The sequence below is a fragment of the Zeus faber genome (assembly GCF_960531495.2).
Source record: "Zeus faber genome assembly, chromosome: 12".
Taxonomy (NCBI): domain Eukaryota; kingdom Metazoa; phylum Chordata; class Actinopteri; order Zeiformes; family Zeidae; genus Zeus; species Zeus faber.
In genome coordinates this window covers 27,036,352-27,063,868 of record NC_137196.1, presented here as the reverse complement: position 1 = coordinate 27,063,868, position 27,517 = coordinate 27,036,352, and the positions used below count along the sequence as shown (strand labels likewise).

At 45.3% G+C, this 27,517-nt stretch overlaps 1 protein-coding gene across 1 annotated transcript in view; it reads left to right on the top strand.

Annotated features, from left to right (window-relative positions):
- The window catches only part of astn1 (astrotactin 1), a gene marked incomplete at its 5' end in the record, with an annotated part of 346,128 nt that overhangs the window by 134,822 nt on the left and 183,789 nt on the right, over positions 1-27,517 (top strand). The window contains 3 exons of the mRNA XM_080010501.1: positions 6,288-6,454; positions 8,879-9,073; positions 17,171-17,298. Of these exons, the coding sequence (XP_079866627.1) occupies positions 6,288-6,454; positions 8,879-9,073; positions 17,171-17,298 (490 nt within the window). The remainder of the gene's footprint in view (positions 1-6,287; positions 6,455-8,878; positions 9,074-17,170; positions 17,299-27,517) is intronic.

Sequence of the window (27,517 nt, the reverse complement as noted above, 5' to 3'; positions counted from 1 at the left end):
TTAAAGGGTTAGGGTAAGAGGCTTAAAAGCCTGTAATGTAAGATATACATTTCCACATTTTGTCGTGCTTACTTTTGCGATTATAGTTAATTTTAATGTACATTCAGCAATTTTAACTCGTGAGCCCTGCAAGATTGTTTCCTGGTTGCGGGCGGAGTTAACCAGCGATTGTTCCCACCCATGACCTGCAAGTCTTCTTCAAGCGCTGCAGTTCAGATCCGTCGATTTAGCTTCACCTGTGTGATGCTGGAGCCTCCAAGAACAAGAGTGCTGCTCTGAATGGATGCAATCCTACACTAACAGTTATTCATAGTTTTTATGACAAACATTAAAACACATTTTTTTCAACGAGTGCAACATTACGGGGACTTGAGAACGCTGCACAAACTGGACGGTCACTTTTTTTAGAGGTCGACGACGAGCAAGAATTTCAGTCGACTAGTCATCGTCACTACACAAATAATCACACTACAACAAGGTGCGATTTAAAATCGTCATTTTATTTTTTCCAAATAGACCAAGTGCCACAGTGACCATCATTCTCTTCCCTTGTGCGCTACGCTTATTCGAGTCCGGGCGGAGCAGTTCGTGATGCGTGCGCTACGCTTATTCGAGTCCGGGCGGAGCAGCTCGTGATGCGTGCGCTACGCTTATTTGAGTCCGGGCGGAGCAGCTTGTGGCGGAGTTTCTCATTAAGCTTGTGCCATACTAATGAGTCCGGGTGGAGTTTCTCGTGATGCATGCACTACGCTTATTCGAGTCAGGGCGGAGTTTCTGGTGATGCATGTGCCACACTGTGTCCGGGTGGAGTTTCTTGTGATGCCTGTGCTACGCTTATTAGAGTCCAGGCAGAGCTTCCCGTGAAGCGTGCACTACGCTAATAAGAGTCCGGGCGGAGTTTCTCGTGAAGCGTGCACTACGCTTATTCGAGGCAGGGCGTAGTTTCTCGTGAAGCATGCGCTTCACTCATTAGAGTCTGGGTGGAGTTTCTCATGTTGCGTGCGCCACACTGAGTCCGGGCGGAGAAGCTTGTGATGCGTGCGCTACGCTTGTTCGAGTCCGGGCGGAGTTTCTCGTGATGCATGCACTGAGCTTATTAGAGTCAGGGCGGAGTTTCTCGTGAAGCATGTGCTTCACTCATTCGAGTCTGGGCGGAGTTTCTCATGTTGCGTGCACTACGCATTTTCGAGTCTGGGCGGAGAAGCTTGTGATGCGTGTGCCACACTGAGTCCGGGCGGAGAAGCTTGTGATGCCTGCGCTACGCTTATTCGAGTCAGGGCAGAGTTTCTCGTGATGCGTGTGGCTTTGGTGTCGGTCGTCCAGTAGGGGGCGATTGGCTTGCTGGAAAGTTTCCTCCCTCTTCCTGTTTAAACCGCCCCAGGTCTTGATGTCGGCTCCTGGTGGATTTCCGTCTTGATCGAGTTTGTTTGGTGTATTTTGTCGACGCCGCTGTGGCCGGAGTAAAGCTCATACCCGAGCGAACGCCACGCACGGCAGTGCGTCGCCACAGAAGCGGTTAATCTGGATCACATTCCCCCCTTATCTTAAAAAAACACGCCTTCCACAACCCCGCGCCCAAATTCTGTATTTTATATATACCATGCATTTTGTTCTAAACGGCGCTCACTTGGGTGGTAGCGGTGTTTATGCGGAGGATTACCGAAGGGATTGAGCTGTGGATTACGGAGCGGATTTGTGGATAAACTATTTCGGGGACAAAGACTCGTCCGGCGACATTTTCTTAACAGTTATTATCGTGCGGACGGCGGGAAAGCGGCTCCACAGGTTGTCACCTCCTCCACCCAGACAGGAGTCCATCATGGAGTCGTGAGCAGAATTATGGATGGATGGATGGATGGATAGATAGTGAGACACAGTGGCACTGTGCACTGCTGCCTCACAGCACGAAGGTCCTGGGTTTGATTCCTGCCCGGTGCGCAGTTGGCACCGCGCTCCGGTGGGTTATCTCCCGATCAGGGGTCTTTCTGTGTGGAGCTTGCATGTTCCCCCCGTGCTCACATGGGGTTTCCTCCGACATTAAAAAAGGACCCCAATTAAAAACACGTAGAACGCTATCCCGTCCCGTCCCTGACCACGACACGGATCCACACTTGGAGCTGGCCTCCGGGCGCTGACATCGTGAAGGCTGCCCACTGCTCCTGACTGCCCCCTAGAGGAAGGACGGCTGGGATGGAGAAACGCAGAGGCTGAATTTCTCCAGCCTCCACTCCCTGTATGCGTGTGTTGACTAGTGCATCTGTGGATGAATAATAAATGATTCTTCGTCTAGATAGATAGATAGATAGATAGATAGATAGATAGGGAATTAGCAGTCTCACAGCAACTCAGATAAATATAGGCTCATAATAATAATGATACTTCATGAATAATAATAAAGAAATGGAAATAAAAAAAGTATAAAAGAATATACCTGACAATAAGCAATAACCTACAAATCAACAATAAAAACAATTGCAATAAGCATAATATTAATATATAATTATATAAATATAAAGCAGAACATGTAGAAAAGGCAATAATATGCAATATATATATATGATATATTTGCAATATAATATACAACAATTAAGAAAATATTTATAAAAAATAATGAGACAGGGTCCATTAAACACCTCAACTGGAGCCACAAAATCAAACGTTTGTAGTTCTGTGGACCTGATGTTTAATGGGCCTGAGCAAAGACACAATACAAAAAATATATTTAATAAATAATAATAATAATAATAATAATAATAATAATAATTAATACAATAAGATGTAAACAATTCCATGAAATGACAAAATAAAATGTAAAGAAATACAATTTAAAAAACTAAATAAACTGAAAGAATGAGTGCCAATATGCTTTAAATGCTAATCTTACCAAGTAGGTAGGTCTGCTTACGGGCTTTTATTTGTGTCCTATTAATTGGATTCCGCTCAATTAAGGACATGATTTAAACCAAATTATTTCCTCCAATTCCGTTAACTGTGATGAAGTGACTTTTGAGAGCTCCAAGGGTCTCTTTAAGCATTTAAAAAATTTAATATGGTGACACTGATTGGCTCCTGATGACGTGAAGCTGGGGCCCGTGGTGCCAATCTGAAGTCAAAAATGTAAATTCCCCAAGGGTCTAGAGCAGTGTTTACCACCTGTTGACTTCCACAGCAATAAACCACTGTCCCCAGACGCACTAAAAACAATACTATTATTATTACATTTGCATTATTTTTTATTACATTATTATTATTATTATTATTATGGCCAACTAATGGGGATGCCTGACTGGCAAACGATTCGTTCCTTGCGAACAACTCTTTAAAATGACTCCGGTGAGTCTTCAAACTGTGAATTCCCTCGCTGGTCATTCGCTCGCCGGGCATTAAACCGAGCGAACCAAATGGACAAAGAGTCTGAGAACTGAACGACCCTTTTTACCGAGTGACACGCCAAGAACCGACTCTCAAAAAAAAAAAAAAGTCGAACCTTTCGTCCCCGTTGGGCTCCGACTTTCAGAGTGAAACTTGTCCCGATCAACACGGCGCTGCCGTTCTGCCGGAGCCTGGCGGGTTTTGATCTTGCGACACAAAAGGATTTTATTTTCTTCGGGTTGAATCTTAAAATTATCCACGGCGTCACCTGGCGGAGCACTGGTGTTGCACAGCGCGGCCCGGCTGTAGACAAGAGTCCGTTCCGATTTCAAAGCATCGCTTCTCCCCCCCAAACTCCCCGCGGGGGAAACCGGCCGGACATTTTGGGAAGTTGTGAACTTGACATTTATTTAACAAAGCGTGTTCAAGGTTGCACATCAGACGTGTCCTGAAAGGATGCAGGCAACGCGGCGCTCTGGCGGTGGAAGCGACGCCCGCCTCCCCTTGCGTTCCGGAGACGGGAGGCGTCTTGTTAAAATTCAGCGCTTTGAAGGGGCGGCCGGCGGGAAACGGGACGTCCGGCTTGAACGACGGGAAGGCATGCTCCGGGGAAGAAAGCACAAAAATGAGAGAGAGAGAGAGAGAGAGAGAGAGAGAGAGAGACGGAGGTTTTTGTGATGTCAGGGAAACGGGGGGGGGGGGGGGGGGGGGGGTTTGCACGGCTGCGGAAGCAGAATCCGAATAGCGATGCGGGACTCGCCGGACGATCCGCTCGCGTCGAACGATTCCTTGGAGGACGGCCGGGCAGCCTGAAGTCGCTCCGGCGAACGAGTCGTCCGTTTGTTTGCTGCGTCAACGGGGTTTGGACTCGGCGGCTGCAGCCGACCCACATGGATCGTTCCGCGAGACTCGTCTCCGGGTTTCAGAGCGGAGAGGGGCGTGAGTGGGCGAGGGAGAGAGAGAAAAAGAGAGAGAGAGAATCTCCGAGTTGTAAACCGAAAATAATTGCTGAGGATTAAATGAACGTGTGTAAAAAAGGTCAAGTCGCTTGTCATGACTCGTATTGAATGTGACTGTTTACATTTTGCGTTCCACCAAAGTGAATCATTTTGACAGAATCAAAACGAGCCTCGTGAGAAGTACGTTCCCGACTCCTGTGACTCTCTTTGGAGGAGCGGAATTTAACAAATCAGACGCAAGAGTCTGGAAATTGAACCTGATCTTTATTTTTATTTTTTTTTCCAACCGAGTCATTCGTCGAATGGCGAATCTCAAAAACCTGTCAAACCTTTCACAACTTGATCCCACTCGTGACGCAAGAGCCGCGAACGATGCGTCCGTTTTGAACAGATCTCTGAAATGAGTTGTCGCTTTCCGTTCCGTTCGCGAGTTTCAACTCAGTAACTTCAGCCGGACACACTGACGTAGGGAATCGAACCAACCAAGTGTCAGGATCCCGCATTTCAATCAGAGACAGCAATCTGTGGTTTTAAAAACTTGAGCCCAATTTCATCGTCTTTTATTATTATTTTGTTATTTTTATTACATTTTGGGGTTACCTTTCCGTTCTGTGTCGGCTTCATGTCATTGTCGAAATGGAATGGAAATGAATTGGAACAGGAAGGAGGAAGGTTATTGCGTCTGAATAACTGAAGGACACGGCTGCTGTTAATTCTTATTTTTATTTTTTGGTGAAATGAATCATTGTAATGGTTAAACCCCCCCGGGAAACTCTCATTGAAACGCCTTGAATCCGTTTTCAACAACGGGACCTTTTTTTTACCTGTTTGTTTTTTACTTTCGACGTACGACATACAACCATGACAACACAAAACGGCCGCCGCAGATAATTATTTCATGTTTTGCACGTGTCATTCATTTACTCCTCATTTTAAAGGTAGTCATTTCTCTATCTGAATAAAACGTTAAGTGTTTCAGACTTAGACAGGATTCATCTCCATTTAAAGTGGTAAGCCGTAAGATTATTAAAAAAAAAAAAAAAATCCTTCTTCGATATTCATCCCCTATTAATTTAGCTTGTACTTGAGGAGATACAGCCTTTTTCTGAATAAATAACACACACTATGCTGCTCTACAGTATATGAGTTGCCGTTGTCGGTGGCGGGGTCCGCTTTTTGCAAAACGTAAATGAATAAAAATAAAATGATCATAAAAAATAAAAATTATAATAATAATAAAAATGCACAGATTGGGTGTTAGTTGTGGTCAGTAAAACTGTCAAAACGGACAACGATTGACTAAAAAGTAAAAATAAAAAAATATTCCCACCACCTCAAATGACAAAGAAAAAGATAAAAAGCAAATCAATGGACGAGAAGAAGACAACGTTTGTAAAGAGAAGGTAATCAATTTAGAGCGAAATGGTATCTTTTATATTTGAGATATTGAGATATATTTGATATTTAAAGGGCCGGTTGGTTGCATCTCTAAGCTCACATTTGCGTCCTGCTGCACACTTCCACCTTAACACTTCCACTCCCCTTGAAGTGGTTATCCGTCAGGTTATTCTGCTGAAAACAAAAAAATCCCGTATTTAATTTAGTAACCAAGAAAAAAAATAAAATAAAAAAAATCCTTGGATGAGGGGAAGGCAAACTTTGGAGAAAATGACCCCCTTAGAGAAAGCCGAAAACAAATCGAGATGTTGCCTTTTGGAAGGGAGTTCTGGGACTTTGCGTAGCCCACCCATGGATTCCCACTTAAAACCCACTGAAGCGACTCCCTCCTCGGGTGTGGGTCAAATGATCCACTGAAACCAAAAAGCACAGCTGCCCTGCAATTCCCCCGGTGCTTTCACAATAAAAGCGGGATTGGGTATTTGAAGACCCATGTCCAGATTATTCCGGTTTCTAACCTGTTTTTTGTTTTTGCTTTTTCCCCCGCCCGCCCCGCAGTGCCCCCCGGGCCTGAGCCCCATGAAGGACGGGACGGGATGCTACGACCACCACATCGGCATCGACTGCTCCGACGGCTTCAACGGCGGCTGCGAGCAGCTGTGCCTGCAGCAGCTCGCCCCCCTGGAGGACGACCCCACGCTCTACAACATCCAGATGTTCTGCGGGTCAGCCAGAAAAAACCCCGCCCATCCACACCCACCCCACCCTCGAGTCATTCGATTCGTCAGCACTGGGAGGGTGGAGGATTCGGAGGGAAAAATTTGCTTACAAGGAAAAGGTCCATCGTCGGGTCGTTTTCATTCGGGTCCATACGTGGCTCGCAGCCGAAACCGACTCTCGTGGCATTGGCTGAATTTATCGGGTCCGAGAGTCGGAAAAGTGAACGGATTTTTACTGAGTCGCTCGTCAAGAGCCGATCTCAAAAATGAGTCAAACTTTTCATCACTGAGGCTGCGATGCGAGAGTCGTGAGGGTTCTGAACAGCTCGTGTGCGTTCTGAACAGCCCTTTGAGACGAGTCGTCCGTCCCGAGTCGTCGGCGAGTTTCGACTCAGCAACCGCAGCCGGACACACTGACGTCCGGGACCGAACCCACGGCGAGGCTGCGTTTGAACGGCTCTTTTTTCGCCGAGTGACTCGCGAAGGAGCCCAATCTCTCCAAAAAGTATTTTCGTCGCCACATCCTGTGGTCCTTCATCCCTCCCTTCCTTCCTTCTTTCAATGATCCCTTCATTCCTCCCTTGCTCCCTTGCTTCCCCCATCTTATTGCTCCTTTGCTGCCTTCCTTCCCCCATCCACCTGCTTCCCTTTCTTCATGCCTCCCTTCCTTCCTTCATTATTTCCTCCCCCTTGCTCCCCCCTTTCTCCCTTAATTAATTCATATATTTTTCCTCTATTCCAATTTCCTTCCTTTGTTCCTTCCTTCCTTCCTTCCTTCCTTCGATCACTTTTTCGTTCCTTCCTTCCTTAGTTCTTTCATTTGTTCGTTCCCTCACGCCTTCCTTCCTGCATTGGTTTCTCCCCTTTCTCCCTTCATTAATACATGTTTTTATTTTCCTCTATTCCAATTTCCTTCCTTCCTTCCTTCCTTCCTTAGTTCTTTCATTTGTTTGTTCCTTCACGCCTTCCTTCCTGCATTGGTTCCTCCCCTTTCTCCCTCCATTAACACATGTTAGTATTATATTCTATTTTTCGTTCCTTCCTTCCTTTCTTCCTTAGTTTGTTCATTCGTTCCTTCCTTTGCTGCCTTCCTTCTTTCCTTCCTTACTTCACGTCTTCCTTCTTTCTTTCTTTCTCGCTTTCTTCATTTTCTTCCTCCCTTCCTCCATGGATTCCTTCCTTCCTTCATTCAACCCCCCCTTTATCCCTTCATTAATACATATGTATATGTCTATTCTTCCTTCCTCCCTTACTTTCTTCCTCCCTTATTCCTTCCTTCCATCCTTCATTCATGCCTTCTTTCCTTCCTACCTTAATTTGTTCCTCCCCCTTTATCCCTTCATTAATACATGTGTATATCTTCTTCCTTCTGTCCTTCCTTCCTTCCTCTCTTCCTTCCTCTCTTCCTCTCATCCTTCTCTTCAGACTCTCAGTGTATCACAGTGTGGGGCGTCAAAACATCATAAATATGAATAAATACCTCTGAATGTGAGTGAATCTCCTGGAATTTTAGGGTTTTTACAAGAAGTACGTTTTTCACTTTCTCTTACTTGGGAACGAGTGATTTTCCGCGTCTTTCCAGAGTCTGTTTTTATTCCACTTCCTATGGAAAAACCGTCTCGCAGGGAGTTAAACAGCTGCCTGCCGCATGATGTGAGGGTCATGTTATTCATTCTGACCCATTCATCAAGTCTGACTGAAAACATGGCTGCTCTCCTTGAACCCCCCGCTCCTCTTTAAGGCTTCTCATTCAGTCATTCATTCAGTCATTCATTTATTCATATTTTCTGTTCATTTTGTTTAAGGCGTCAAATGTCAAGGTTATTTTAATTCAGATTACAGTCACAGGTAATTAACCATGGTATTATGTTGGAGAAAAATCTTGTTACTATGTGTTATGTTATTATGTTATTACCACCACACTTTAAATATTATTTGAGTATTCTTTGCTCTAAACAGTCAAAAGAATCCAAACTATTCAGAAAGAAGATGTTTTTTTTCAAACTCTAAAATGAACCACTCTTTATTAACATTACACTAAAAGGTAATACAATTGTAAGACTAATAGTCATTTGGAACAAGACTCTGCGTAATATTAGGCACTAAAGACTGTATAAAATATATAGACTCAACATAATTATTATTATTTTTTTAATAATGCCATAAAGCGCTAATAATAGGGAACATTTTTTAACGTACAATACGTTGATCAATAAAGTGATCAGCAGTGACGGTGACGTCAGTATACCAAGCTGTGGAGTTATATTTCCATTTTTATGTCTTTCCCGTTTATGAAATATACAAAATGAATAAACGTCCCCTTGTCTTTCTGTAATAAAGTAAAAAAAAAAACTATAAAAACTAAAATGAATAAATGAATGGACCTCGGCTCCAGGTCTCAACCCCCTCTCCTGTACGCTCCCTCTTCAGCTGCATCGAGGACTACAAGCGGGGGTTGGACGGGCGCTCGTGCACGCCCCTGTCCGAGGCGTGCACGGAGGGCCTGGACTGCAACGAGGCGGCTGACATCCCCGCCAACCAGACCGTGTTCGGAGACCTGTTCTACGGCTACAACAACCACTCCAAGGAGACCACGGCCGGACAGATCCTCAAGGCCACCTTCAGGTGAGGGAGAAGTTCAGCAAAGCGTAGCTTTTATTTCCTTGGCTGCCTCAATAAGTCAAGCTTAAGTCAGGTATAGCAATATCTTATCGCTTCACAGGCTAACGGTGCTGTTGGCCTGTGACGACGTACGGGGACCTGATCGCTCTAAGGGTTGGAAGTGCATTCCCTCAATGTACAACCTCAATAAGTTGAGCGGAAGTCGAGCTTACTGTAGGGATATGTAGACAGGCTGCTAGCCTGCGTAGCCTAATGGCGATCGTAAGGATCCATCACTGGGAGGGTTGGAAGTGCATTCCTTCGATGCACAACCTCAAGAACTGAAGCTGAAGTTGAGCTTAGGGATATTCAAACAGGCTGGTTGCCTGCGTAGCCTAATGGCAATTGTAAGGATCCATCCCTGGAAGGGTTGAAAGTGCAGTCCTTCAACGTTAACCTCAGTAAGTCAAGCTTATTGTCTAGCTAAAGTCAAGCTATGTGATAGCTACAAAGACTAGCAGTGTTGTTAGCCTGTATGGTCTAATGGGGAACTAATCACTGGACAGATTGGAAGTTCACTCCCATTTTGCACAACCACTCAATCAATGTATAGTACAACCTCAATAAGTTGAGCTGAAGTCGAGCTGAGGCATATTGTAAGAACCCATCGCTGGGAGCGTTGGAAATGAATTCTCTCAATGTGCAACCCCTTGATGTACAACCCAAATAAGCCGAACTTGAGCCTAACAATATTTAAACAGGCTAATGGATCCGTTAGCCTATGTGGCCTAATGTGAATAGTAAAGTGCTATCACTGGAAGGGTTGGAAATCCATGCCCTCAATAAATCATGTGCCAGTTATCATATCAAGGGTTAGGGTAAGTGGAAGTCAAATAATGGAGCATCAGACAAATTCTACTATTACTATTGATTCATAAAAGAAAACAATTTGATATTGATTACATGTGTCTTCTCGCAACTGTGCTGCCCCTCTACTGATAAATATTCCCTGTTCAGCCACATTTCACAGTAAGCCTTTTAGTCTGTCCCCAAATGCTGCCACTTGTCCTCATGTTGTGCACGATTCAAAGGAGCAATAGACAACTGTTTTCTTCATTATGAAGTTAATGTTGATTGCACATCGTAATGGCTGTAGAATAATGACACCATCGGCATTTAGTTTGGTTCTCTCCAAGCCTCCACATCACTATGGATTCGGAAAATGATGTACAGTATTGGTACTGGTCAGCTCTTCTCTGACTTATTTCCTTTCAAATGAATGCGTGACAGTAAACAAACCATGAAGCCAACGCTGCGTCGAACAAAAGGAAACATCAGCTCTGTCCCGGCGATGCCTACGCTGTTTCCTTTTTTATTTTAGGCTTTGTCCTTGTGTGGCTGTCGTGGAACGTGCGTCTCGCACGGTGTGAAACGTCCAAACGTGGTAAATCCTGCACCTCCTTGAGGAAGGTGGCGCGGCTTCAAAGGGGCTTCCACAGCCGTGACGCCGCTTCGCTCGGATTCTGATTAAGGAACGCGGCAAAAACACTGTTCGTGGGTGTAACGTTTGTGGGCATAATGTTTGTGGGTGTAACGGTTGTAGCTTTGGGGTGTAACGTTTGTGGTGTAACGCTTGTGGGTGTAACTTTTGTGAGTGTAAAGTTTGTGGGTGTAACCTTTGTGAGTATAACTTTTGTGAGTGTAAAGTTTGTGGGCGTAACCTTTGTGGGTGTAATGTTTGTGAGTGTTAAGTTTGTGGATGTAAAGTTTGTGAGTGTAACGTTTGTGTTTTTTTGGGGTGTAACGTTTGTGGTGTAGTGCTTGTGGGTGTATAGTTTGTGGTGTTAAGTTTGTGGGTGTAATGTTTGTGCTTTTTGGGTGTAATGTTTGTGGTGAAGCGCTTGTGGGTGTAATGTTTGTGGTTTTTGCGTGTAACATTTGTGGTGTAACCTTTGTGGGTATAACGTTTGTGGGTGTAACATTTGTGAGTGTAAAGTTTGTGGGTGTAATGTTTGTGCTTTTTAGGTGTAACGTTTGTGGTGTAGCGTTTGTGGGTGTAACGTTTGTGAGTGTAAAGTTTGTGGGTGTAAAGTTTGTGGGTGTAACGTTTGTGGTTTTTGGGTGTTACGTTTGTGGTGTAGGGCTTGTGGGTGTAACGTTTGTGGTCTTTGCATGTAACATTTGTGGTAAAGTGCTTGTGGGTGTAACATTTGTGGTTTTTGTGTGTAACATTTGGGGTGTAACCTTTGTGGGTGTAATGTTTGTGGTTAGTGGGTGTAACATTTATGAGTGTAAAGTTTGTGGGTGTAAAGTTTGTGGGAGTAATGTTTGTGCTTTTTGGGTGTAACGTTTGTGGTGTAGCGCTTGTGGGTGTAATGTTTGTGAGTGTATAGTTTGTGGGTGTAAAGTTTTGGGGTGTAACCTTTGTGGGTGTAACGTTTGTGGTGTAAAGCTGGTCGGTGTAACATTTGTGGGTACAACGTTTGTAGGCTTAAGGTTTGTGGTGTAACGTCTGTGGGTGTAATGTTTGTGGTGTAACATCTGTGGGTGTAATGTTTGTGGTGTAACGTTTGTGGGTGTAATGTTTGTGGGTGCAACATATGTGGGTGTAATGTTTGTGGTGTAACGTTTGTGGGTGTAATGTTTGTGGGTGCAACATCTGTGGGTGTAATGTTTGTGGTGTAATGTTTGTGGGTGTAATGTTTGTGGGTGCAACATCTGTGGGTGTAATGTTTGTGGTGTAATGTTTGTGGCAGATCCGAATACACCCAGTCTCCCTTTGAAGATCGGGCCGAGCGTGAGGCCCTTGAAGCCCGGTCACTACCACCGTCTTGGGCCCCGCTGGAGGTGAATTGGAGTTGAATGGGAGTGTTGCGGTTGTTTTCGGATCTGCTTTATGGACGAAAAGGAAGGGGGGGAGGAGGAAGAGGAGGAGGATGAAAAAGAGGAGGAAGAGGAGCGTTTTACACACACACACACACACACACACACACACACACACACACACACACACACACACACACAAACACCTTTATCCCGCTCCCTTTTTCCCTCCATCCTTCTCTTCAGACTCTCGGCGTATGACAGGAACGTTATATCAACAAGGAGCTGCATCTCAGAGGCTCTGATCACATTTGAAGGCAGCGTGGAGAGGCGGCGGGGCGGGGGTGGGGAGACTTTGAAGAACGCCCGTTTAGACAAGGTGGTGGTGGTGGTGCTGTTGGGGAATGTGGTGGTGGTGTTGGGGAAGGTGGTGCTGGCAGTGGGTGGAGGAGAGCGTGCCGGGGTCTTAACTGGGGATGGTAGCTCAGGCGGTAGGGCTGGTGGTCTAGTAATCTAAAGGTTGCTGGTTCGATCCCAGGCTCCTCCTGCTAGCATGCTGTAGTGTCCTTGAGCAAGACACTTAACCCCTAATTGCTCCTGATGGCTGCGTCCGTCGGTGTTTGAACAATTGTAAGTCGCTTTGGATAAAAGCGTCTGATCAATGACTAAATGTAAATGTAAATGTAAATGTCTTGTGGGAGGCCTGTTTCCATGGGATGTTCACAGAATGGATGAGAAGTGACCAGGAGCCAGTTCACTCAAATGGAACCTAATTGGGGAAAACATGGAATGGGCAACAGGGAGGCGGGGGTGGGGCCAGTGGTAGTGTGGAGGGAGGGTGGAGGGAGGGTAGAGGTAGGTGGATGAAGGTGGGCGATGAGAAGAGACCACGTGCCAGTTTGCCGAAAAGTTTGCCGAAAATGAACCTAATCGGACCAGGTTATACTTTTGATTGTAGAGTGAGCAAAAGGGGAGTGGAGGTTGAAGTCAGGTGGAGGCTGTTTCACGGCCTCTCTCTCTCTCTCTCTCTCTCTCTCTCTCTCTCTCTCTCTCTCTCTCTTTTCATCTCTCTCTCCCTCTCTCATCGTCCCTCTCTTCATGTCTCATCGTCTCCCTCTCTCTCTCTCTCTCTCCCTCTCTCATCGTCCCTCTCTTTTCTCTCTCTCTCTCTCTCTCGATGGTCTCCAGTAATGAGATGATAAAAAGTCATAACCTTCTCTCATTACTCCAAACTCCTCCTCCTTCTTCTTCCGGGGCTCCTTCCATCTCTCTATCCCTCCACCCCTCCATCGCTCCCTCCTTCCACCCCACCCGCCCCCTCCTCCTTCATCCCCCTCTCCAACGACCAGCTCGCAGCAGGTTTTAATGAATATTTTACCGCCCTTTGTTCTCATCCCGGGGACCGCTCGGGATCATTTGATGAAGACCGTCACCGTGGACTCCCGCTCCCCCCTCTTCCTCCTCTTCCTCCTCTTCCTCCTCTTCTTTCTTTCTCTTTGACCCCCCCCCCCCAACCCCCACACCTCCTCTCGCCCATCTTGAGAGACACCTCCGTCCTCTCGGTTAATTAGAACGGGGGATGTGTCGGGGGCGGGCGGCGGAGACCCGCGCTGCCGGGCGGCCATTACCCAAACTTTCAGAAAACCTCCCCCTCTTTCTCTTTTTCCCCTTTTCATTTTTTCGGCTCTTTTTTCTTCTCTGCTCCTTCCTCTTGAAGTGACGCCGTCTGCCGCAGTTTCTCTCGTCGGCTGCAACTTCGGGTTCGGTTCCGCTTTATTTTCTTTTTTTCAAAAATCCAATTCCTTTTATCGCAAAGCGCTGATCTGCAGAGCCGTGGCAGTTATTACATCATCACTTAATGTTCCAAATTATTTGAGCCGACGCGATCGTTTTGTAAAATTGTTCTCTTTCACAATCAGACTTTTTCATCCAAATTTAAGGGGAGTTTACTGACATACGACCAATTACAGAGGAGGAACATTCATTTTTCCGCCAAAATGTTAAAATGTTCAATGTAAACACGAAGGTCGACATGTGTTGTTAAATGTGTATTATTGTGAGATTGTACCATGAAATGAACCAAAAAGTACGTCCTTTTTTCTTTTTTTTCTTTTTTATCGAAATTCTTTGTACGATTAATTGTTCATTCACCGATTAGTCGTCGGCGAAAATTTCAAGACCTGAGGGGAATTTTCTCCAACTCCTCTGGGAACGTCTGTCAGCCGGAACGCTACACCACCGTCACGGGGACGGAGCTCATGTTCCAAAAAAGAAAAGATGGAGGGATGGGTTTGATGGAGGAGGGGCAGAAAATGAGTTTTAGCGTTCATCAGAATAGTCTCGTTCGCTTTTTTTTTTTTACTCTCACACTTTAAATTTGGATGATTTGACAGAAACAGAGAGAGATGGAGTGAGAGAGAGAGCAAGAAAGAGAGAGAGATGGAAAGAGAGGGAGAGAGCAAGAGAGAGACATGGAGAGGGGGAGGGAGCGAGAGAGAGAGAGAGAGAGAGATTTAAAGAGAGAGAGAGGGATGGAGAGAGACATGGAGAAGGGGAGAGAGAGACAGGGAGAGAGCGAGAGATTGAAAGAGAGAGACAGAGAGATGGAGAGAGAGAGAGAAAGCGAGAGAGATGGAGCGAGAGAGAGGGAGAGAGAGAGACAGAGAGAGAGCAGGAAAGAGGGAGATGGAGAGAGAGAGATGAGAGATAAAGAGAGAGAGAACAGTAGAGAGAGAGAGAGAGAGAGAGAGAGATATGGAATCAGAGAGAGAGAGAGAGAGGCCGTGAAACAGCTTCCGCCGAGATGCGAATTTGACGTCGTGAAATAAAAGAAAACTTAAGAAAAGTAAAAAAGGGATGAAAATCTCTAGAGTTTAACGAAAGAAAAAAAAAAAAAAAACACCTAAAAACATCGGAGACGGAGCTGGTCTCCGTCGCCACGCCCTCCCCACGCCCTCCCCACGCTTGAAAAACAAAAATTGTTTTCCAGAGTAAAAGCGCGGCAGACGCGTGTATCTGCGACGGGCGGCGTCCGACCCGGCGCCAGGGACGGGAAAGGCGGTAATTGGCCGAGCGGCATCCGAGGCGCCGCGGGCCCAGATGAGCCCGATGCTTAACCAAACGAGAAGTGACACGTTCCACAAAAGGAAACATCATTTCATTTTCTCTCTCTGTGTGTGTGTTATTTTTTTTCATCCCCTGTTCCGAGGCGAGAGCCAATTAATCAAGCCGGAACATAAACACGGCTCCACGCTGCGGGCGCCCGTTTGGTGGAAGCTCAGCGGCGTCGCCCCCAAATAACCCCCTCCGCCACGAGACACTCCATTTAAATTTACAGGCCCGTTGTCGTCTTCTTCCTCATTATCATTATTAAAGGACCCTTATGTTCCTGCTTGTATAATTACCGCTGACAGCGCTTTCCCTCCGTGGTGCTGCTGACGGAGGTGCAGCGGGAGGCTTGTTTGTCCGGCGGCGTGTCCGCTGCAGCCGCCGAAAAAAGGTCGATTCCACGTGAGCCGTCAGCCGGACCCCGAGCCGCGCCCGGACGCCAGGTGGCCTTCATCTGGGAGCTACGCATCCTCAAAGCGCCAACCCTGCGAGCTTTCACAGCTCGGTCATCAGCGGATAGCCACGAGCGAGTCATTCATTCCGTCATCCTTTTATCCCTTCATTCATTCAATCATTAATGAATTCATGCATTCATATCCGCCACTCCTCCTAAATGAGGTGAGGGTGGTGAAGAACCTTACACACCATTCATTCATTCATTTATCCATCCATCCATCCATTCATTCACTGTACATATGACCTGTGTCTGCCACTCCTCCTAAATGAGGTGAAGGTGATGGAGGACCTCACACGCCTTCAAACATTCATTTATTCATTCGCTCATTCTAGGGCTGGTAAAGTTAAAGCGATGATCACACGTTATTCGTCTTGACAGCATCCATGTTTTGACACGTTGACGACGTTCTGTTATGACCATAGGATTTATTTTCGGGCGCAGTCCTTGGCACGAAAGCCTTGCTGTCGATCTGCGTGTGTGTGTGTGTGTGTGTGTGTGTGTGTGTGTGTGTGTGTGTGTGTGTGTGTGTGTGTGTGTGTGTGTGTGTGTGTGTGTGTGTGTGTGTGTGTGTGTGTGTGTGTGTTGTATTATTTAGTTTGAGACTTGTCTTACTGATGTATCCATCACCGTAGGCTGGACACGATGGCCGGAACTTTGTATCACCGTGTCATTGGAAGCATGGACGGTAGCGGTATCACGCTATATTCCTTTTTCTTAAACTTTCTAAATGCTTCTTACTTTTGTCCGTCCTCCGAGATTTTTGATCATTGTAATTCAATAGATTTTATAAAAATTTGAGATGAATTTCAATATTTCAATTATAAAAAATTTCAGTTCAACTAGAGGGCTAGAGAGATAGCATTAGCTTTGGCATTGGTTTCCCATTGTCCCCTATGGTTTGGAGGGTTAGAAGGGCTAACAGAGCCAGCAATGGAGCCGGAGACACGGGGACGCGGCGACAGCATTCCCCGTTCCGGCACGAGGCGGGGCTATGTGGGCGCTGCAGCGGTGTGTGTGACCCGCTGTCAGAGAGAAGAGGGTGCGAGGAAGCAGCTGCTACTGATACATCCATATTGCTGAAAATGAGTATTCAAAATTATTCCGATTCAATATGTATAGAAAAATGGATATTAACAAAAACCCTACATTAGATCTGTGAGGGCTCCACCGGTCAGCACGCTATAGTCAAAGTCCATACCGTGTACTGTCAAAGTCCATACCGTGTACTGTCAAAGTCCATACCGTGTACTGTCAAAGTCCATACCGTGTACTGTCAAAGTCCATACCGTGTACTGTCAACGTCCATACCGTGTACTGTCAAAGTCCATACCGTGTACTGTCAACGTCCATACCGTGTACTGTCAAAGTCCATACCGTGTACTGTCAACGTCCATCCCGTGTATTGTCAAAGTCCATATCGTATACTGTCAAAGTCCATATCGTATACTGTCAAAGTCCATACCATAGGGCCAATTCATACTTTCTATACCATTTATACAGTCCACCCCTACATGACTATACAACAAACTTTCTCTCTGTTTTTCACACACACACACACACACACACACACACACACACACGCACACACACACCATTCATACAGATGTAGTTACCACGTGGCGTCTGCACAGAATACTCAAAATATGCATAAAAATGTGATACTTATACTAATGGGACTTTTAACATATTTTCAAGACTGAAGATGTAAACTGTCGTTCACCGTCGCTCCTCAGGCAGAAGAACTTTGCGCGGGGCATCCAGCAGCAGCTTCCAGACGGGATGGCCGTGGCCTCGGTGCCCACGGAGGTGCAGTGCCAGGAGGAGCTGTCTGACCCGGTGCCCGACCCAGAGTACCTCACAGGTAGGACCTCAGTACCCGTAATGCACCTGGTTACAAAAGTTCCCATAATACACCGGGTCACACTAGTATCTCACAGGTAAGAACCCAGAACCCATAATGCACCTGGTTACACTGGTACCTCACAGGTAGGACCCCAGTACCCATAATGCATCTGGTTACACATGTACCCACAATGCACCTGGTTACACACGTACCCACAATACACCTGGTCACAGCAGTACCCACAATGCACCTGGTCACACCAGTACCGATAACTCACCTGGTCACACTAGTACCCACAGTACACCTGGTCAAACCAGTGCCCACAGTACACCTGGTCATACCACTACCCACAATGCACCTGGTCAGACCAGTACCCATAATTCACCTGGTCACACTTATATTTTTTTTAATTGAGCAATTGAAAATACAAACTCTCACCGAGGACAATGAACATAGAAACACATTTTGCACAGTGAATATGATAACCTGGTCACACTAGAACCTCACAGGTAGGACCCCAGTACCCACAATGCACCTGGTCACACCAGTACCCACAATGCAACTGATCCCACCAGTACCAATAATTTATTTTATTTTGTTTTTGAAAATGCGCCACAGAACCCACTGTGCACCTGATTATTGTTTGATTTTAGGTTTATTTTCCCTGGTTTATTGTTTATTTTCACTGTTTTTTGTTAATTTATAGTTTTATTGTGTATTTGCGTCTACTGATCCATCGTTCTATATCCAGATAAACTTAATTGCAGCCGATAAACTACATTTCCAGTTCTTTGTCCTGGCTGCTTCACAAAGTACGTGTGGAAAGGAAAATGTCAGGAAATTAACTGGATAATGATGATGTGTATAATGTTGTAGAGGGAACTTTTTGTTTTCGGTTGATTTAAAAGACCTTGATGGTGACTGACATGAGTCCATAACTCAGGTAATTTCGCAAATGACATGTCTTTGGCGACTGGATTGATACAATGTGCTATATGTCTATATGCTCGTCGGGAAAGAACGTCTTATTGTTTCTACTTCAAAATGAACTGAATGTCAGTGTTTTGCTATTGTTACAGTACTTGTTGACCTTTCCTAAGAAGATGCTAATGTGATGCTTGAACCTCTGTAGTCTGCAAATGCTGGATCGCCAAATCCTCCTTCAATTAGACTCATCTATAACACACAAATTATCCACACAGATTATAGAAGACTGTGCAAGTTCTCTCCTCTGTAAATGACACTATTTTAGTTTTTTTGTGGAAATATTATCATATTTAGGAACAATAAAGAAGCTAAATATCTCTGTACTCACATTTAGAGTTCCTCAAACAAATGTGACTCTCGCCCCTGGAGAACTTTTAAATAACCACATGGATTATAATTTGTATCGCCTGTGATTTTCTACATGTAAGATGTTCTCAGGTGTGAGATCTTGATCTGGGTGAGACCAGACAAAATGAAGCCTATTAGGGGTCGAGCCTGGATCCCTTATTGTAGTTGGTCATTGTTTTCCCTCAATATTCTTCAGGGCTTAAAATATCTGGAGCAGAACAACGGCAGAAGTTACAAACACAGTTATGTTATGGTACGTCGCAACTATCTTGTGTTTCAAGTTTCATCCAAATCGATCCTCATAAGGAGCAGAAAATAGTGAAAAACCAAACTAATGTGACCCCAAGTATATAGGTATTCCTGCGTTACCAACACGCCAATGTTCAAAAGCTAATGGAACAAGATGAGTTTTAAAGTAAGATGCTTTATGACATCATCATACTATGTACTATAAATGTGCAGGTTATGGTTCAGAATGTACATTGGAGTGGTGTCCAGTGTGCGATGTAGACTCCGTCGCGCTGTATGTGTATACGTACCTTCTTACCTGGTAGATATCTGTGTACCTGTTCGATCGATATTTTATCTTTTTGATACCTGTTACTTTTCCGGATTCATGAATAAACACGAAAGAACATTAATCCACAGAAACTTGTGACTTGTGCGAATGAGTGATGAGTTCATGATCCGGGAAGGCGTTGGAAAAATAGAAGCCATGATATAGTAATTAGTCACAGAAATATGATGATGTTTTTGCATTCCATGAAAACTTCATCCAAGGAAAGAAGTCACTAAAATAATGTAAGTTCAATTACCTTCGTAAACCTCCATAAATATGTAAACCTGCATAAATACGTCATAATTGACGCGCACGAGACCAAACGTCACCTGCCATCATTGTAACTGTACATGTACAGTACTTCCAAAGACAGTTTTTTTGTTTTTTTTTTATATATGTCTTACTTTTTCCTACAGCTCAATGTAGCAGACTTTAATGAAGAAAGTGTTAAATATTGACAAATTTTTCCATAATTGTTTGAATGCCAAATTAATTTTTTAGGTTCCATAAATGTTGTCTGCATTACAATATAGACAAGTATTCTATTTAACTGAATTTTCCATTGTAGATTGTTAACAGAAAAAATTCAATAAAGTACTAATTAAAACTAACATTTATTTATTATGTTTGTGAAATTACATGGATTTATTATTATTGTTTCGGAAAGTGGTTATAAAGCTTGTGTTTATTATTGTTCCAGATGTCTAAAATTGGCCAAAAGTCTAAGAAAATGAAAAAACCTTTAAGACAAAAATGTAAAAGAAAAAATGGATATTGAAATGATATCTATGAAAAACGTTTATGTAGATGAGAAGCCTTTCAGTATAACTGTTGATTCCCTTTACATATCAGTGTTCAGCCTCAGGCAAATTTCATCAGGATGATTCACAGTTTGTAGACTCCGGGAACAAGCAGTATGCTGCTATCAGTTTAACAGCAATTATTTACAACAAGATCCAGAATGTTTGCACATGGACACAAAATGACCTAGACAATGTTTTGATGAAAGGAAATAATATTTATCAGGGTTGTGAAAAAGTGTGGTAGGATAAATGATAATGTTCCAGGAAGAGATTATATTGCAGTAACAGAATTAAGACGAACGAGTAACAAGACGAACAATGTTCAATACAACATTCCAAATAACGTATGCTGAGCTGTTTACTGGCTGCATTGGTGTAGATCACTATGACTCTGCGTTATATAATATAGCTATGCCAATTGATAGAGCAATTAAGGCAGGCTGCAACCCTATTGTTGGAAAACTGTAACTCGTGTTGCGTTTCACAAAACTCAAAAACTATAATTGCTCACAGTAGGCATTTTCGCAGCGCAGTAAGTTCCAAGAGCCCTTATTTTTTGTTGATTGACGGAACCTGGGAAACCTGTTATACGTACCTGACATGACTAAACTGGACTGTGTTTATTGCTCCCCACAGCAATACACATATTATAAGTATTATTCTTATTCTCTGTATTGTTGCCTCTTTGTCCTCCTCCTGACACTGGAATCCATTCGATTATTCCTCTGGTCTCATTAGTATTCACAGCATTTGTACAAAGTACGTTTTTACTTTTTCCTCCTCGCCGCAGAGCGATGGATGACTCTAAACACGGATTTCCTGTCAAAGAAATCTCCCATCAACCCACAATGGGACTGAATTTAAACCAATTGGGGGGGTGACTCTGAATGCCGCTCGTCCAAAGCTCCCAACCATCACATGAATAAAGTAAACTAAAGTGAAATAAACTTGGAGAGAAATAGGTACGAATAACAACAGAAGCGTTGTTTTTCTCTTGGAAGAGAAGGGGAGTAGAACGATTTTTAAATACAAAAATAAGATCAGTGAATAAACAAAAAAAGAGAGTAATTGTAAACGAAATAATTCAATGAATAAATCCAGCAATTTGTATTATGATTTTTAAATGCAAATAAAAAATAAAATTAAAGAAGATTAATAAATAAAATATTATTGATAAATAAAAAATCCACACATTTTTCTTATGGTTTTCAAACAGAAACAAATTATATATCTTGATCCAACACGCTTTTTTTCTCTCCATATAAATTGTATTTGTTGTATACACAATACCTTTTTGTAGTTGTTTTTTTATATAGTAAACGCATCCTTTTTTTGTGACACAGAATTCCTCCCAGACAGTTTCACAAAAACCTTCCTTTGTGAAGCTGTCGTCGTTGACAGAGGAATACAAAACAGAAAGTATTAATAATTCCTCTGCGATGCTAAATACCTGCTGCCCGCCGTCCTCCAAGGTGTTTCATCATTCCCTCTTTTCAATTCGCCCTGACTCTGCTGTTCCGAACGTCTGTTAAACGCTCCCGGTGATTTTAGGGAGAGCGTACGGAAGACATCATTTGGGCGGTGGGAGAGAAGCAGCGTCGAACTCATTATTTCTAATTGCGCAAACAGCATTTCTCTCCGGTTGCCCTGCGGCTGGGATTTAAGGAGTCCAGGCTCCGTCCGGGCGTCGGACGCCGACCGACTCTCCAACACGGGAACAAAAGCCCGGTTTGAAGTTGTGACTATGGCCGTGGGCCGGTGACAAACGGATAATGTTGCGGTGGCTTTCCAGGCGTTCTACCTTTTAATCTCTCGTTGGTGGCGTGGTCTGGAAGTCCCTCGAAAACCGACACCGCCGCCATTTTTAGCCTTTATTATTTTTATTTTACAAATGAAAATGACCGCTCTCTCTTGGTAGCCAAGCGCCTCATTTATTTTTTGTTCAGTCTGTGTAATGGCCTAATTTATTTGATTTATTGTTTTTTTGGGGAGTAAGGGATATTTTTCAATTTTTATTATTTCTCAGTTGCCATGTTTGCCTGAATTTCGGTCAACACTCAACACATTTGTTCCTAACATTTTAAATAAACAGGGAGATGCACACAACAAGATGTTATGGATGTTACAATGCCGATTGGGTAAATCCGGTTCGTTTTCGGGAGTTTCTTGATGTGGGGGAGCCCCAGTGTTTCCCATTAATTATTTAATATTTATAATTTCCTGTAGGTTTAAGTTGCTGAGGTCAACTTGAGATGTTTGATTTGAATTTGAGAGAAAAAAAAAAAAAGATGTTCAGAGTTTTTCCACAGATCGAGCCTCTTTTCCTCTCAAAGTGCAGCGGATTGATGCATTTCCATGTTAAATGCATGGCCCATGCCTTGGAATCCCCCTCACCATAGTTCCACAAAATAGGGGCCCTCAAACAGCACTTTCGCACAGGGCCCCCAAAAAAGCGAGAACGGGCCCTGATTTGACCGATCTGGCTTGGACGTCGAGGAGCGGAATGAAGGTGGAGGAGGCGCAGGAAGCTGGAGGAGGTGAAGGAACCATCCGAGTGGCCGATCGGGGTCCAGGGCGAAGCTGCAGGGGAACCATGATGCTCGGAGGTGGAGACGTCGTACTTTGTTTGCAGAGCCGTTTCCGGCGCTGGTGGGGGCGGCGCTCGCTGGAAAAGCACAAAATAATCCCCAAAAGTTTAGAGGGAGGAGGTCTACGCCTACACGGGGTGCAGCTCAGAAAGAGACGTCTGTCACTCCTTAGCCTCAACCCCCTCGGGCTACGGCGGCAAAAGCGCTCGTGTTTTGTCAGCGCGGAACGCGCGATGCCTGCCCGACGAGCGAACGTTCTGAGACGTGACGGTTCGACAGCACGACGCCAGCGGAGCGGGAAGTCATTATGGTTTGGGGGGTGAAAGGATGATTGCATTCCCGCGCTCGCAGTTTGTAGTATGCCTTTGATCACGTCACCGTGGGTTGGAGCGCACATTTGGAGCTGGCGGCGCGTCTTCATCACCTCATCACCTTCATCACAACGCGGCGCGGACGCGTCAGCCGAGGCCCCGAGATCAGTGCGGGTCGTGTTTTCATCGCCTGGGCCTTCCGTTCCCTTTGCAGGAGAAATGAATTATACCGTTTTCAAACCATTTTTTAAAGCTTTTTTAAACGCGGGTAAACACGTTAAAAATAGCCGATTATGCCGTTTCCATTGCCGGCGAACGAGCATGCCTTTCCGGGTTATTTTTTTTCTGGCGTGTCACAAACGCTCTGGTAATGGGGCGTGTCGTGTTTCCCGTGATTTAAAGAACAAAACCAAACAGTCGAAGTACCATGAGACACTCCTCCGGTTCGGAGGCTGGTTGGGCGATACTAGAGTGGCTCGGAGCCCGGAAGAAAGCCTGGTCCCACACTCCCGCCCAAAACATGTCATGGTCCCCCATGCGGGGGAAAAAAAGAAAGTCAATATTTTGGATTCTCAACGGGATATGAAATGATCGAATGTTAGACGGACATTCCTGTTTATTCACGTGCCGATCGGAGCTGGAGCCGAAAAAAAAAAAAGCTGTGACTACAGCAGAGTCATTTGTCCCGGGACTGAATGCCGGGCGTATCCTTTCCCCGCTAAAGAGAAATGCCAGATATTAGCGGGTGTGAGCGGGTTTTTGGTGCAGTGAAAAAGGGGTGTTAGTGATGGGAGCTCACAGACAGTTCATAGCGAGCAAACAGCATCTGAAATGACTCGGGAGTTCGGGAGTCACTCTGGCAAAGGTTTGTTTGTTTGTTTGTTTTGTTCGCAACTTGGTAACTGCAGCCAGACAAAGATATTCACAGAGTCTTGACTCTCGGATTTGCACTTAAGTTTCCATAACTTTTGTCTCAGTGAGTGGGCGATGAAGTTAGAGAGCGAGTGAATCACTCTTCCGCTTGCAAACTGAAAATAATTGATGTGGATTAAATAAATGAGTGAAAAAGAGGTCCAGGCATTTGGCACAATGCATCTTAAATGTGTCAGATTGACACTTTGCCTTCGACCAAATTAAATAATTGTGACAAGATGTCATGATTCATTCATTACTCAGAGGCGAACCGACTCTTCCGACGCGGCCAAGAGTCGTTTGGAAAATGGAAACGATTCTTTTCACCCAGTGACTCATCAAGAACCGAGTCTTAAAAACGAGTCTAACATTTGATGACTACGGATGGACGACACCTTGGGAGGGAAAGCTGTTCCGGTGAACGCGGAGCTCCCGTTCTGCCGGAAACCCGTCGATCAGGTGAACTCAGCGCATTCTAGGCGGAATTGGGAAGAATTGATCCGATCAGACGAACGCCTTTTTCTGAACACGTGTCGTGAACTAAAACAGAACGACAGCGGAACGGGTGAAGTGAAACGACAGAAGGCTCGTTGCCGGGGAGTTGGGTGCAGCTGTCGGTATTTTGGATATAAAAGATATAAAAACACAAAACGTGGGCTGGACAAACTCTGCAAACTGCCCCATCACCACGGGCTGTTATGCTGAAAACGAGCTGAGTCGAGTACTGTAGAGTACTTTGAGGTGTTTTTTTTTTTTGTTTGTTTTTTTTTTCCTAATACATGATAGATGTCTGGATTCTACCGAGTCAGAACCCGAGGAAATGGAAAAAAACTTGGCGAGGGCGATCGATCGATGGATCATTCGTTTGTTTGTCGAGTCAGAAGCGGCGCATGCATCACCTCTCCCCGCACTTTATCCATAATGACTCTGGGATTTAAGAGATATTCAAAGACAAACTGCCTTTTCGGGAAATATTCCTCAGCCCCTGGCTTGAGAGGAGATTTGTTTTGTCGCTTCCAAGCCTGTCAGGGCCAGCGAACTCAACGACTCCTCCGTGAAGTATTATTATGTACTCGTTTTTTATATGCAATGAAAAGGTTGTTCCTGCCAGAGACGACTTGGGCTTCTGCCCTGATATGCATATCATATTGTCATTACTGTTGCGGATTTTTTTGGTTCCTCCGTATCCCGTGGCGCCGGCTTGGCACGGAAAGGGGAAAAACGCAGATTGGTTTTGACATTTTGTCCTCGCCGAACGCCTTCGGAAATGACGTTGGCTTTGGACTCGGCAGCTGTCAAACGGGGCGGCGCGCGGAGACAGGCTGCGCAGTCGGGTCAGGATGTTTCGGACGTCGGTCCCCCCCTTGCCCCCCGTCACCGCTCTGAGCGCACTGAGGGAAGATGCGGACGACGCGAGGGATTCATCCGACAGGGCGATCCACCTCCGTCGGCGGGGTGGGATCGCTCAGCGGTGCGGGCGGAGGAACAAGACGCCCGGCGGGGTGACAGTTCGGCGCCGACCGGAACACGTATTTCTCCCTCATTCGCTGTTGACCTCACGGGATGACGCTTGATCTCAACATTCTTGCACCTCGGTCTTCTCACAGGATTCCTTGCTTCTGCTATTGTACCTTGGTTATCCCAAGCCTTAGGTGGTGCGTACTGACATGCCACACAAAAATTGTCCAACGGCCGGCCCATAAAGCAGGGACAGCAGCCCATCGGTTCATTTTCTATGCGGACACTGGACTGGCCCAATCACATCTCTTACTAGACCACACCCCTTCCCCCTCTCTCCTCTGTTTGTTCGCATCCGATGCCGTGGCTCGGAACCCTGCCCACTCGGCTGTCAGGGCCGAAAAGGCCGGCGCCATATTTTTTTTTTGTCCCAGTCCAGCCCTGGTCGTAGCTAACGCCATAATACTCTGCCTCACAATTGGACAGTGCCACAGTGGGCTGCTTTTCTGGTTCTCCATGAAATCAGAGTTCCGTTGTCAGTTAGGCTAACACAATAACCCGCTGTGCTACGTCTGTCAGTTGCTTCGGCCGCTGTGTCCGCATCACCGTACGCTTGCAGCCTCATGAAGTCACATTTCCTGTAACACCACTGAAGTTGATAACGTTTGCAAAGTGGCAAAGTCGAAAGGTTTCGACCTGTCACCGTGGTCCACCAGTGGTCTGCGATGGTACTGCAAGTGGGCCACCAAACCATCGGCAAAACAAAGATTATTGGTCAATGTATATAGGGTTTTAATTATCATGTCTCAATATAAAAAAAAATACAAAATAGAATATAATCTATTATTTAATTCAGACACTCATTGAAAGTATAGCTGACTTGCACCGAAAATGCAACAACGAGACCGACGGCGAGAGCTGTGATTGGTGCGCTTGGATCGCTTCCTATTTATTTACTTTTATAATTGAGTCGGGAACTCATTAATATTGGACGCTTGCTTTTCCTGTTTATCTTTCTGCTGAAACACTTGAAAACCACGTTTCGCTTCCATCATTCATTACTTTGCATTTGTTGAGTGACTGATTTGACGAGCGGTAAAATCATCTCGCGGCTCGGGCGTCGGTGTACAGAATGGAACGATGCAGATCCGTGGATCCTTGCGCCACCGTCGGGAAACTGTTGGTTTCAGGCTTCCCTTGTCCTTGCACGTGGTTGGCAAAGGGCTTTTGGGGATTTTTTCAAGAGGGCAGTGAGAGAAGTTTGGGCAGCGCTGAGCTAGGGCACTTGTCCATGGAAGTCAGGAGAGGGAGGCTTGGACCCTTTGGCTTGGGCATTATTTGCCGTGCACGTGGGCTACCTGGCCCGTCGCCCCCTGCCGGCAGGACCGAGGCATTACCGCTGCACCTGCAGTTAATTGGCTAATGGGCGGGGTAATGGTCCTTGACCAAGAGGAACGTCCGTCCGTCCGTCCGTGGACCTCGCCGCCCGCTCCGTGGTACCGTGGACCACTGGTTGGACCACACCAGGGGGGGGCCGGGGGACCGGGGGGGGGGGGGGTTTGGTACAACGGTCCTTGTATTTGTCACGGTGTCAGCGCTCCTTGTACCAACCTTTTCTGCCTCCCCCCTTTCTCCGGCCGAGGCCATTCATCTTCCTATTCATGGGAGTAGCACTGGAAGCCATTCATCATGGAGGCCTGAGACCTCCATCAATTACCTCACTAGGGGGGAGGCGGGCGCGGGGGGTGGAGGTGGCAAAGGGAGGAGGAGGAGGAGAAGGAATTTTGAAAGGCAAATACATCCTGATTTAATTGGGGCGGAGGCGTGCGAAGATAGAGCCGCTGGAGAAGGAAGCACTCGGACAGGAAGTCCATCTTGCACCACATGCAAGATGGATGCTAATTAAGGTTAATTGCATATTGGCATTTTCGTATCTATCGATCCATCCATCTATCTATCTATCCATCTATCTATCTTTTTATCTGTCTATAGTGTTTATCGATCTATCGATCTATCTATCTATCTATCGATCTATCTTTCTATCATCTTTCTATCAATCCATCCATCCGTCCATCTGTATAGAAGCTGTTCAAAAAGAAGGGATGATCTACTTCAGGGGGAAGCAGTGGAAGGATAAAACTCAAGATGAGTTCCGACTTTCCAACAGAAATAAAAAACAATTCTGATCTGATTTGATCCTTCAAGACACTTTGTTACTTTTCTTTCTCACTTTCTGTTCCTCAGGTCGGGTGAATGGAATGGCTCCTGGCC